The sequence below is a fragment of the Populus trichocarpa genome, chromosome 6 (assembly GCF_000002775.5).
Source record: "Populus trichocarpa isolate Nisqually-1 chromosome 6, P.trichocarpa_v4.1, whole genome shotgun sequence".
NCBI lineage: Eukaryota > Viridiplantae > Streptophyta > Magnoliopsida > Malpighiales > Salicaceae > Populus > Populus trichocarpa.
Genome location: NC_037290.2, coordinates 1,197,241 through 1,211,306, shown reverse-complemented (window position 1 = coordinate 1,211,306; position 14,066 = coordinate 1,197,241). Strand labels below are relative to the sequence as shown.

At 30.5% G+C, this 14,066-nt stretch overlaps 3 protein-coding genes across 5 annotated transcripts in view; all 3 read left to right on the top strand.

Annotated features, from left to right (window-relative positions):
• The window catches only part of LOC112328007 (uncharacterized), a 77,238-nt gene that overhangs the window by 8,477 nt on the left and 54,695 nt on the right, over positions 1–14,066 (top strand). The window lies entirely within an intron of this gene.
• LOC18099767 (uncharacterized) overlaps positions 1–14,066 on the top strand; it is a 53,538-nt gene that overhangs the window by 13,216 nt on the left and 26,256 nt on the right. The gene's annotated exons all lie outside the window — the stretch shown is intronic.
• On the top strand, positions 6,160–8,668 carry LOC7479598 (pentatricopeptide repeat-containing protein At4g16390, chloroplastic). Its single transcript, XM_002308780.4, has one exon. The coding sequence runs from the start codon at positions 6,271–6,273 to the stop codon at positions 8,371–8,373; it is 2,103 nt and encodes a 700-aa protein (XP_002308816.1). The 5' UTR covers positions 6,160–6,270; the 3' UTR covers positions 8,374–8,668.

The following is a 14,066-nucleotide window of genomic DNA, read 5'->3' as shown; positions in this document are numbered from 1 at the left end:
AATGCAAAAGCACTTTTACAAAAATAAGTGGCGTAAAAAGAAAAAGAAATTTTAACGTGGTTTTTACTATCAGAAAAATGTACTTTTCTAACTAATAAAGGGAGATTGACGTGACAAAGGATGCCCTTTTCTTATTTCACCCAAAAAAAAAAACAAAGGTATTTTTTTGCTTTACTAACCAGTCTCGACACAGAAATTGAGCTTTGTAACCCATTGGAGCCACCAAACTTTATGAATGATGCTAATTTTGACTTAATTTTTTTTTATTTTTTTTATGGCACTCTCATCTACTTTATTTTACTTGAATATCTACTCATGCTAGCTTTATATGTAAAAAAAAGTAAGATGTTTGATCATTTTACAGTACATTAAAGTGAATTTCACACGTCTTTTTTCTTTTTAAAGTATTTTTTAATTTGAAAAAAACATTAGATTAATGTTTTTAAATGTTTTTTTTATAGTTTTAATATGCTGATATTATTTTTTTAATATATTTTTAATTAAAAAAAATACTCTTAAAACATATTATATGGTAGGTGGCAGTCATCATTGAAATAGAATGAAATGATAAAATAAATAGAAATTTAAAGGGATGAAGGCCCATCTCATGAACTTGCCTACCAGTAGCTTCGAGTGGAAGGAAGCTTCGCCCATACCTAAATGGCTTTATTTTGTGCTTTCAACTTTTGGAAACCCTAGCTACCATGCCAACCACCTACTTATCGTCTTGGTTAAGCCTTACATAAGCATGGAATCTCAACATAGTTGTTTGTATCTTTCATGGCTCAAATAATCTTTCAATGGCCAGATGACAAACACAAATTATTATAATAATCATATATGGTGGGATCTGAAAAGATTTGCGCAAAAGAATACATCTCAATCATTTATTTAAAAATATTTGAATAATCGATACGTACTATACTTTTATATTGGTATCACTAAAAAAACCCTTCTTAAAAACATTAGCTAATAAAAAACTATGATTTTTTAGAGACGTACGTAGTGCATGCATGGATCTTAAGAATGCCGGCCATTGAGATCCTTTGAATACAGCTTATAAGAATTTGTAGCCAAAACCGTTGTCGGCAGACCTGGCCATGAGCTGTGACTAGAGCCATTGGGAACACAAATATTGACCAATCTTGAAGAGCATGGTTTTGTGGAGGAGCCTCATGCATGGCTTATGCCATATGGTCATGGTTTTTAATTATTTTCAACAAAAAAGAAAAACTTTATACATTTTGTTTGCCAATTAGGGCTTCACAGAACATTGATTATATATTGAGAGAAATTATTTTATTTAAAGTGATGATCAGAAAATTAAATAAGTGATGATCGGTCCATAAAATCATTAAAAAGTTACCTCTTTCTGCGTCAAGCCTTTTGGATCTCCAATAAATCATCTCGTCCTTGAACTCACCAATACTTTGAGTTGAAGGAAGCAGCAGTACTAATCTTTTCCCACATCGATTGCTTCACTCTCTTCTTTTCATTGCTACGAAGCAAGCTACCACCTTTTCCCTCTTTAAGTAAACCGACATCTTTTTTAAAAGAAAAATTTCTTTAGCTTTAGATTTCTTTTGATAATGTTTTAGAACTTTTTATAATTTTAAAAGTTATTTAATTTTTCAGTGCTTAAATTTGCTTTTCATCTTAAATAATAGTAAAAACTTGAATTTAAAAAGGTTTAATTTATAGATTTTTTTAAATCGTACAAAAAAACAATAGTATATTTATGTTTTATTAATTCGATAACATAGTTTAATCAGCTTTTCAAAGTGTATTTTAAATTGTTTTTTATTTAATGATTTTATAAATACTTTTTAATAATCTTAATATGTTTGTTAATACAAAAAATAAAATAAAAAAATTATTTTAATATATTTTTAATTTAAAAATATTTTTTTAAAAAAACCATTTATCTCATTATCAAACATAAACTTAACCTCGCATACGAGGATTCTTGTGCACTATTTACGGTTTCAACAGAGTCCAAAATCGACATAAAAACAGTATGCAGGTTCCATGGACCAAACGCTACTTTCCATAGCTAGAGGACAAATACAAATTATTATAATATCTATGATGGGATCTAAAACGAACTGAGGTCAACGTCAAGACTAAAATGCTCGTAAGAATATAAAATAAATAAACTTTTTTTATGGCATTAAAACAATTTGTTCATAGCTAAGGAGAAGACTGTATAGAAAAATCAAAGATATTATTATGAGAGGTTCATGTGAAATTAAACGCCGATTAAGGTATAAATTCATTGCCATACGTATTCTATTTTGAGGTTAAAATAATATAAGTTTCATTTGTTATTAAAAACTAAAATATTAAAACCTAATAATAAAAAAAATAAAAGATTGGAAGACTTATTTTCAACGATTTATCTAACAAAAACACGCCAGAGCTTTTTTTTTTTTTTTTTTTTAATCTGGAAAAATAAAACTTTAAAACTTGGTAAGTGAAAATGGGCCGAAACCATGAGATACATAAAGCACAAAGCCTAGAAACTGCAGAAAAGCAACATGAAAACTAAGCCCATATGATTGAAAAGCAGCCCAGTCTCATTTTTGGACAATTAAAAGCATCTCATGTTATTACAACAAGAGAATAATTTCTCTCTTTTTTGTATGTAACATGGTTTTTATCTTGTTTCCAAAAAAAAAAAAAAGTATCTTCACGGAATAATAATAATAGTCGTATCTTTATTTAATTTGTTCTATTACCATACTTTGATCCTAAAAACTCCAATTTGAATCTTATTATAAACACAAAATCAAAATGTTGCAATTTAATCGTATTATTCTTTTTTTCATAGTTGAAAATTGGGGAAAAAATTATAATTGAGACAATTTAAATGATCGAGAAAGATGGTTTATAAATCATGGTAAGATTCAAAGCGAAAACAATATAAACTATATGATTAAAAAATAATAATTTTGGTTAGTGTAGGCTATCAACATTTGTTCAGCAATGATGTTATACCTATTTGCAATCGGGTCCAAGAAAGAAAGAAAGCTATGCACTTCTAGGGTTTTTACTTACTAAAATCCAAAAATAAAAAATAAAAAATACAGGGACCAAGTTGTATTTTTATCAAAATATTTTGAGGGGTCTGCCAAATTCTCTATCACCACCTCCTCCTCCTCATTGTTTTTAAAAAAATTAAATTTTATTTATTTTTTTCTTTGCTTCAAATTAATATTTTTTTGGTGTTTTCAGATCATTTTGTTGAGATGATGTCAAAAAATAATTTTTAAAAAATAAAAAAACTATTATTTTGATGTATTTTTCAATGAAAAACAGTTTGAAAAACAACCGCAACCGCAACCGCAACCACACTCAAACACCCCTAAAACACTAAAAGGTCTGGGATTATTGTTCTTTCATGCACTGTAAACTCATACTCATTTGCATTATGGATTTACCATGCCTATGAATATTTTTTTTATTTTGCCTTTTAAGGACCTAATTTAGCTACAATTGTCAAGGAAGGGTGCAATTGAAGGAAAGAGGACTAAAATGAAACATGCAGAGGAGATGAGTGGTGTTTTAATTTTTTTTTGCAAAATGTACAACTTAGTCCTCATTCTTTATGAATTATAACAATTGGGTCCCTCTAATTTTTAAAGTTTCAAAAAAATTATGGTTAATTTATTTTTTAATGCTTGGTTTGAGAGAGGAAAGAGAAAGTTGTCGAATTCCAATGATAGAGAGAAAATTATTGTTGATATTGATTTTGATTACTAAAATGGTTGATTCTGGTGTCAAATGGTTCTATTTGATGAGGAAATTTCAACTTAGGTGTTTTTTACTTTAAAATTGCTTAAAAAACAAAAATGAGTTCCAGAAAATTTTTTGTTCCGGGTTGATCTCGAGTTTTAGGATAGTTTTTTGAAGACATAAATAAGTTTATTAAGATGTCTAAGATATTTTCAAAGTATTTTGGGTAAAAAATTAGTTTGCTGTCTTCTTTATTTTCAGATTTTACAAAATTGAAGTATCTAAGAAAAAAAATCTTCCAAAAAGAAAGGAAGCATGCTGTCTCAATAAATAATAAATAAATAAGAAAAAGCTTACATTGGGTTAGTGCTTATTTTTTTAAAAAATATCAATTTTATTGCTTGAAAAAAATTAAAATCTTGAGGAAATTAGTGAGGCAAAAAGAAAGGAATTTTTTAGTTGTTGTTCATCAGTAGCCTTTTTGGAATTATTTTTCCTTCATAATTATTTCACTTTTATTTTAGTTCTTTTGGTTTGAAATTTTTATATTTTGATTCAAAACTTTATTTTTTTTTCTTTTCAATTTCTAAGTTTAAAAAGAAAGAAAAGGTTGCTAGAAAATAATGAAAAAGAGTAAAAGTTCTCGATAAACCACATTCTAACAACAAAAAGGTCAATTTTAATGACATTGGGTTTCAATGATGAGATGAGTTATATTAAGGTGTTTTTAATATTTGTTTTGCTAGAAAAAATAGATCGATGTTAAATAAATAAATCATAGCTTACAAAAAAATAAAATTTACTAAATTTATTTGAGTTTATAATTCGGGCTATGAATTTGACAAGTTAATCAATTATTTTTTAAAATATAAAAATTAGATAAGATGTAAAAATTAAGAGCAAAATTATACTGTATAACAAGCTTGATTTTTTAATTTATTTTTTAATGTGTTCAATTAAGATATTTAGTCATCGATCCTGGAGATGGAGAGATGGTTTAAACCAATTAAAATCAATAGTAAAAGGGGGAGTATTTTCGGTTTGATTAAAAAAACTAACCAACTAAAATTGAGGATTGTTGATGGAAAATGGTGAAAGGTTATGATCCCATTGATAATGCCTGGATTCAGTCCTTGTGTGACGATGGCAAGCATAAAATATTTTTTTTGAGAAGTACGTGAAGAAGAAAACTACAATGAAAGAGTTTGCAGAGAAGCGCACAAGGAAGCTTAAGTAATGGATAGAGAAAAAGAAGAAGCTCTTGCCGATTTTAACACATGGAGTAGGGAAACCATCTTTGATGTCTCCATCGCCATTTGAAAAACAATCGTCAACAATCAATACTTACTTTCGAGATCTTCAAGAAGTTCCAAGCTGAAGTTCTTGATGTTATTCCTTGAAAGTAAAAGGTGAAGGCACAATCTCGATAGATATTTAAGGTTCAAGATTTTACTTTGAAAGAAGACTTTGTGGTTGTTTGGGACGAGAAAGACGAGGAGCCGAGTTGTCTATGTCGTTCTTCTCAGTACAAGGGGATCATCTGTAGACATGTAGTGTGTGCCTGTGCTCCATAGCTTAGGCATTTTTCAAATTCCATCTCGATGTATATAATTAGTCGATGGACAAAGCATGCAGAAAAGATTACAAAATACTATGAAAATATCCGAGTACGTGCAATCTAAGGAGAGTCGATGTAAGAATATATATATATATATATATATATATATATATATATATATATATATATATATATATCTGTGTGTGTGTGTGTGTGTGTGTGTGTGTTTGCTAACTACACAAATTAAAGAAGAGGCATGTTTTTGAGATGGGACTTTGCATATTACAAGAAGCTATGAAAACCTGCGCACCAGATGGAGGCAACGCACCAGATGCATGAATATGAGCAATGTGATGATCATGCATAGTATTGGAATGGAGATCGAATCGCAATGATAGATATCCTCGATCCTATTAATTTCAAATGCACCAAAGGTGCTCCTCGAAGATGAAAATTAGTATCAAGTTTCATTAAGTTAATATATAATTAGTTTATTTAAAAATTCACTTGGAAACAACCTCGAAATTCCAGATTTATTACTAGATTGACTGCAACCTCGAAATTCCAGATTTATTACTAGATTGACTGCCTTGATTTAATCTATTTGGCAGTGTGGTTTGATGTGATGTTATGTGATAAAAATTGGGTTTGCTCAATTATAATTTTAAAAATATTTAGTTAATTAATATATACTATAATTTTATATAAATCTCACTCAAAACTCTTTCTTAAAATTCTAATTACAAAAAATCTATAATTCAAAGTTTTTTTTTATTCTATTTTTTCAAATAATAACCTACAGTTATGCCAAACATCCACTAACCACTGTGGTTACAACACTGCGATAAATTTGTTAAAACAAGAGAGAAGGTAGATAGAGAAGGTTGCTGCCACCCCTAAAATATCATTCGTGCTGCTAGTCAAGTTGATAAGGTCCCCCTTCTTTCCCTCTCCAAAACCAAAACACAGACACACAAATGGCATACAACCTCTGCTCTTCACCTTCTTCTCTCTATAAACCTCTCTGCAACACCCCTTCATCTTCTTCAAGAGACTCAAAATCAAGAAACCTAAACAACAACTTCTACGATTCTTCGAAGATAAACACTCTCTCTTCTCAATCAAGAGCAACCTCTCTTCAAATAACCAATGTCTCATTGCAAGACGAAGAACTACCACGACAAGAAACCTCAAAAGATTCAAACTTTAAGGAAAAAACTGGGTCTTCTTCAAAATCTTACATCTGGGTCAACCCCAAAAGCTCTAGAGCTTCAATTCTCAGAAAAAGCTCCTACGATGCTAAGTATACTTCACTTGTTAATGCAGCTAAGTATCTGAATTCTTGTAGCCCAAATAAAGATGATGTCTTTAATGTTTTGAGTAAATTTGATGGTAAATTGTTAGAGCAAGATGCTGTTGTTATTCTTAATAACATGTCGAATCCGGACACTGCTTTGTTGGCTCTTAAGTTTTTTCAAGAGAGGTTGAAGTTTAATAGAGAGGTTGTTGTTTACAATGTGACTTTGAAAGTTTTTAGGAAAGGAAGAGATTTGGATAAGGCGGAGAAGTTGTTTGATGAGATGCTTGAGAGAGGTGTTAAGCCTGATAATTTTACGTTTTCGACAATAATTAGTTGTGCTAGGTTGTGTAATTTAGCTGATAAGGCAGTTGAGTGGTTTGAGAAAATGCCGAGTTTTGGGCTTGAACCTGACGATGTTACCTTGTCGACTATGATTGATTCGTATGGGCGGGCTGGTAATGTTGAAAAGGCATTGAGCTTATATGACCGTGCTAGAACGGGGGAGTGGCGGCTAGATGCAACGGCGTTCTCTACATTGATTAGGATTTATAAGGTTGCTGGGAATTTTGATGGGTGTTTGAATGTTTATGAAGAAATGAAGGCTTTAGGTGTTAAGCCAAATTTGGTCATATACAACATTTTGTTAGATGCCATGGGAAGAGCCAAGAGGCCTTGGCAGGTGAAGAAATTCTATCAGGATATAATTGACAATGGGTTGTCACCAAGTTTTGTGACATATGCAGCTCTTCTGCATGCGTATGGTAGAGCTCGTTATGGAGAAGATGCGTTTAAAATTTATAGGGAAATGAAGGAAAAGGGGTTGGGATTGAATGTAGTTCTTTATAATTCCATATTGGCTATGTGTGCTGATCTTGGCCACGTGGATAAAGCTGTTGAGATTTTTGAGGACATGAAGAGTTCTGGAATCAAGCCTGATAGTTGGACTTTCTCATCCATGATTACCATTTTCTCATGCTGTGGGAAAGTTTCTGAGGCAGAGAATACGTTGAATGAGATGTTCGAAGCAGGCTTTCAGCCAAATATTTTTATCTTGACATCACTTATCCAGTGCTATGGAAAAGCCCAACGCATTGATGATGTTGTGAATACATTTAACCGAATTTTTGAATTGGTTATAACTCCAGATGATCGGTTCTGTGGCTGTCTTCTGAATGTGATGACTCAAACACCAAATGAAGAGCTCAGCAAGCTTGTTAAATGTGCTGAGAGGGCTAATCCGAAGCTTGGTTATGTGGTTAAACTTTTGGTAGAGGAGCAAGACAGTGAGGGGAATTTTAAGAACGAAGCTACTGACCTGTTTGATAGTATTAGCACTGAAGTAAAGAAAGCTTACTGCAATTGCTTAATTGACCTCTGTATCAAGCTCAATATGTTGGAGAGAGCTTGCGAGTTGCTTGACCTTGGATTGACACTTGAAATTTACACCAATATAATGTCCAGAACTTCAACCCAGTGGTCCCTAAATCTAAAGAGTCTCTCCCCCGGGGCAGCTATGACAGCATTACATATTTGGATGAATGACTTGTCCAAGGTACTGGAGGCAGGGGAGCAGCTTCCACCATTGCTTGGAATCAATACTGGGCATGGGAAACACAAGTATTCTGAGAAAGGTTTAGCCAATGTGTTCGAGTCATATTTGAAGGAACTAAATTCTCCATTCCATGAGGCTCCTGATAAGGTTGGCTGGTTCTTAACTACAAAGGTTGCAGCTGAGTCATGGTTGGAATCTAGAAAATCAACTGACGCAGCAGCTGCTTAGGTGCCATGCTCATGTAGATTTTCCTTTTTTTATGTCCATAAATGGTACGTGCCCGCCATAATCTTTTCCTTTTCTGCTGATATTTTCTCTCTTGATAGGGAGTTTTGTGCCGTTATGTTAAGAAAGGATCAACAATATTTCACGTTTACGTAATGTATTAGGAAACATATGCTGTCAAGGACATCTATTCCTATTGTAACTCTTATTCCAAAAATACCTTAGCACAATATAGGAAAATATTTTTGTATATAGCTGCTGCGACAGATTCAATGTAAAATAATTTTGAGTTGGCAAATCTTTTCTTTCTCTGAATTTACACGTTAAGAGAAAGCATTATATTTAGCCATTGAATCGTCATATAGCTGATCAGATTCTAAAAACCTAAATCATGTTGCTTTGACTGGTTGTGCGATGATTCATGAGCATCTCTTTAGATAGTCTGCATAATTGAGGCAATTATTCGGTGAGGGAATAGCATGTACCTTGCATTTTTGGGATTGAAATTTAAAGTTATTTAAGATTGGATCAAAATCCATTCCATATGCATGTGTGATCCGACAGAACATAGCTTGTTTGCTGTCTGCAGTGTCGGCAGTGCTAAGTGACTGCCTCGTCAAATCAACGAGACTCGAGCATTTGCTTACAATGAACTAATTGCCATGGTTGCTTACGTCAAAAGAGTAACAAAGATTTATTTTTCTGTAGATAGTTCTTTCGTTGGTTGCTTAAGGTCAGATATCAGCTGATTAAAGAAAAAAATAAAATAAAGAAGAAAGCACATAGGTGGCATTAAACATGAAAAATAATAAATTAAGTTCTGCTTGTTTGCTGGAAAGTAGTTTTTTTTTGAAAAGTGAATTATGAGAAAGTGAATTTCAGGAAAGTGAATTATTTTCTGATGTTTGGTAGTGTAATAGAAAATAAGTTGGAAAACACTTTCCAGTGTTTGGTTATGTCATGGAAAATGAGTGGAAAATAACTTATTAATGTTTTATTTTTCTCAAGTTTATTAAAAAAATGAGGAACAAATCTTATAAATTAAAAAGTTAAATGAGAATGAAATTGAAAAAAAATATAATTTCATAAATTATTTCAAATAAAATAAATAATAATCAAAATAATAGAGATCAAATCTAAAAAATATAAAAAATGAAAGATGAAGAAATTAAAATAATAATAATTAACATTTCATAAATTATTTTTTTTAAAAAAAGTAACAATCAAAATAATGAGGACATATTTTTCCGGAAACTGAATTCTAGAAAACAAACATAGTCTAACTAGAAAGTAGGTTTTTACTAGTTTTTTTTTTTTTTTTTACATTGACATGTTTTCTCACAGGTGGAATAAAGTTTTTTAGAAAAATATGTATTCAGATTTTTACGATATGTTTTTGTACATAAAAAAAAATCTTAAATGAAATTTAAAAAATTCATGCATACATTTAATTAAATAAATTGATAACTATTTATTCAACAAAAAAGAAATTATTAAGCTTAATCTCTACCCAGCTGAAGGAAACTAGACTTTTATGACCTGAAAATCAAGCTAATCTTTATCAAACAAAAAAAAAAACTATTTTTAACAATATTTCAACCTGAAAAACCATGAAAACACTCTAAATACTTTGTAAAACATATTTATAGCCTTTAATAACTCAAAAATTATCTCCAAAATTCATAATGAATCCGAAATCATAATTCTTTTCGAGTTCAAATCTAAAATTCTAGGCAAGTTTAAAGTAAAAATAATACTTTGTCTAAACTTTACTTGTCAAAAGTAAATTATTGAAACTAAAATCACATGTTTTTATGGCTGAAATCAATCTCAATTAAGACTTTTTCTTTTTACAATCAGAATCCAACCACTTTTCTTCTTCTCTCTCAAAACAGGAATTCAAAAATTAAAAAAAATAAAATTTGGGATCAAAATTAAATTTCATAAATTGTTAGTGACTAAAAATTTATAATCTAAAAAGTTGGAAGATTAAAGTATACGTTTAGTTCTTCTAGTTTTAGCAAAAATATTTTTTGTTGTATGTTTCATTTTAATCCTTTATTTTTGAATTTTTCTCTTCCTTAATAAAAATGTTTTAATTGGTCATTAATTTGAACTTATGAGAGTACAGTAAAAAAATTAAAAAATAATTACAATCCACAATGATTTATTTCTTGATAAACAGTTCAAACCTTTTATTAGAGTATTACTTAATAGCATTTGAAATTTTGGGCTCCAAATGAAAAAAAAAAAAAGGGGGGCAAACCTAAAAAATGCCCCCAACTATTTAGGCAGTCTTGATTTTTTCCCAGTACAAATTTTCCATCAACTCTGTCGCCTAAGATTTTTCCCTCGCACATCATTTTATTGAAAAATCAACATTTTCTATCAAGAAATTCTAACAATGAAGATAAAATTAGGGTTTTTAAATTTTAAGGTTACGAACACAACCATAGAGAAATCTAGTTAGATTTGAATAATATTCTCTAATAAAAAATGAAACACCCAACAACTTTTAGGTTTAATTTTGGAAAGTCAACGGTTCAATAAATAAGAAATTATCTTCCCATAAGAAGACAATCTTGAGAGCCTCTTAGAAAAATTTGAGCAAGAAGTAACATTCGGATCTTCTATTATTATTGTTTTAAGTTAGACTGTTCATTTAGATATTTTCTTAGATAGTTTCTGTTTTCCAATTAGATCCATCAAATCTTGTGATAATTGTTCCATATCATAATCCTAATTGAGAAATCAAAATTAAATTAAATTTGATTTTTGAAAATTTTAATATTCTTAATTAAACCCAAATTGAACTCCCAAACTTAATTTTTCACTAATTAAGCCTATAATAAATTAATTTGACTCATTTAAAGTATAATTAAGTCTCTGCACTTAATTAAATCCTTCAATTGGACCCAAATTAATTCTTAAACATAATTAAAATTTAATTTGGCCCATAATAAAATCAAATTGGCCTATTAAAAATTTAATTATGTCATTGGACTTAATTATTATGCAAATTCATCTAATAATCATTTAATTTGACATTTAATTTATATTTTTTTCTCTATTTTTAGGCACAAATGGGGTACAATTAGGTCTTGAATTTCTTTCTAAATCACAACTTGATTTTTTCTGTATTTTTTTGAAATTCTTCCCGACCTACTTTCTTCACGTTGCCAGCCTTTATTTTATTGTTTGATTTTTATTTTTTTAAAAAGTGAATTTTAAAAAATAACCCAAGTGTAAATTGCTGACTTTGATGACCTTTTCTTTTATTAATCAAGTGGACCTGGTAGTATTGGCAGGCCACAACCAATTCATAACACCAATCATTTGGACTCTTTTTTTTCCCTGCCAATCACACCCCTAAAATCATTTGTTACACACACACACACACACAATCACATAATAGTACATTTTCTGTAATGCACAACAGGTCAATATTATTTTCTTTTAAATGTAAAAAAATATTACGAGTATAGATAATATTTTAAGCTTCTTGCATCTGATAATTATATCAGACTCAAGTAAATTGTATCAGACAGTCATGTAAGATCTAAGAGCCTTGAGTATGAAGGTCATGCCAGACCCAAAAGATTTAAATATTATTTTTTAATTTCTTTTTTTTCAATAATCCTTCAATTTGATTTTCTAGTGATTGAGCTTTGAATGTGTTTTTATTATTATTTTTGTCTTTATGAAATTACCCTTTCTCAAACAATTTTTTCTTTGTTATCAAATAAAATTGTTGAGACCTTACAAGAATAATTAAAGGGTATCTTTTCATGATATTGACAAGAATTTATTTTATTTTATTATTCATTGTTGTTTTTTATAATTATATTATTAAATTAATCAAGTTTATTGAACCAAATTCTAAATTTTCATTAATCTTCTAAAAAGAGTATCATCATTTTTTTACCTTTAAAAAACATTAACATGTCCCGCAACATTGCGAAAACCAAATCATTTGTTGATGATAATATTAATTCCATATTCTAGAAGTAACATGAGTGGAAGTTGATTGAGAATAAGCTGAAGACAGATAAAAACAATGAAAAGTCAAGAGAAGAGAAATACTAAGTAGTTGCTTTCGCTATCTTCCAATTAGTTTTTTTTTTTTCCTTTAGAAGCCATTGGGATCATCAATATTAAAGTTGTCAACGTCTTTGTTGAGTATAAATAGACAAAGAATAACCTTATCTCAACTATTTTGGCTAAAACTCTCTTATCCCTAACCCATCGTAGACTACATAGAAAGAGAGCGATATTGTGTTGTGTTCCTTTACTATTTATGTGGATAGTCAATCACTTGAAAACATCAAGAGAAGTTTTCAATAATTTTTGGTTGTTTAATATTGGACTGATTTTAAACAAAAAATGAAACGACCTAGATAAGAAAGCATAAGTGAAAAAAATACCAAGCACTTTATCATAGTAATTTTACGTGGAGAGCTCCTTGGGTAGGCAATTCATCTTATTTTATGAGTTGTGGTGACTGTCGCACCTTTAACCAGAACTAAGAGAAATGTATGGTTGAGTTAACATGAGATCCCATCTGGTGACCTCCTTTAACCAAAACTAAAAGAACTATGTGTGGTTGGGTTAACCTAAGATCTCTTTTGGCAATCTCCTTTAATCAGAACAAAAAATATGTGTGTTCTTCCTGATGGCAGGGTTCAAACTTGTTTTTACTTTGGGAATTTCATAATAGTAGGGTTCCTCTCACTTTGTAAGGATCACCACTGGCAGGGTTGATCTTCTCGTTTCTTTGAGATTTTCCTAATGGTAGGGTTCGCCTCATTTTCTTCTCATTCGAGGTTCAAAACTGTAATTCTTTGTTATTATTAACTCAATGATTCTTTATTTGTCCACATTCTTACTGGATTTCACTAAGGATTTTTCCTGTAACAATTCAAAATATATGTGCGATGCTTTGAGGTTAGATGGCATGCATGTCTTTTTACTTGGTTTGAAATATAGGTCCCCCCCTCTTTAATGTTCCATTGTCATAGGGTGTCTTTGTTTGTTACCTAAAGCTTTTTTTGTTCTTCTAACTAACTAGTTCATTCGCATACTAGTCTTCCATTCAAATGTGCATGTAGTGCCCATTCGGGGCTGTCTACAACGATTACTATTTTCGTTGTTTATCAAGCTTAACAATGCCTTCAAGTGTGGTGTTGCTTAATTCATCATGAAAAAGCTCAACAAGTCATTCCTCTCCTGGATTCTCTTGAGAATTGTTCTCTAATTAGTTGTGTGCATCCTACCAACACCCATCAAGAAGTTTTCTAGTGTCGACCTCATCTTAGATTGCTAATCAACAACGGACTTGCCTTTAGTTGAAACAATACTCTTCACGGATACGTTATCATCAACCTTCTTGGAAACTATTCAGTCGTCTAAACATGCTTCTCATATCTTGCAGTAAAAGGCTCTTTGTTGTATATTCAGTGTTTTTATCAATGAATTCCTCTCAGCTTGTCAAATCAGATTATGAAAAGAAATGTATTGGCATCATTAATTATGTTCAATTTGTTACCTATATTTATACAATGAAGTGCACCTTGGGCTTCAAAATAGATGGTCCCATAATTAGTCTTGGTGGTGTGCATCATTTCGATATTCATTCAAATGCCACTATATGATAACATTTGTTAGGAGTTATAGTCATGTTTTAAAGGGAAACCCAA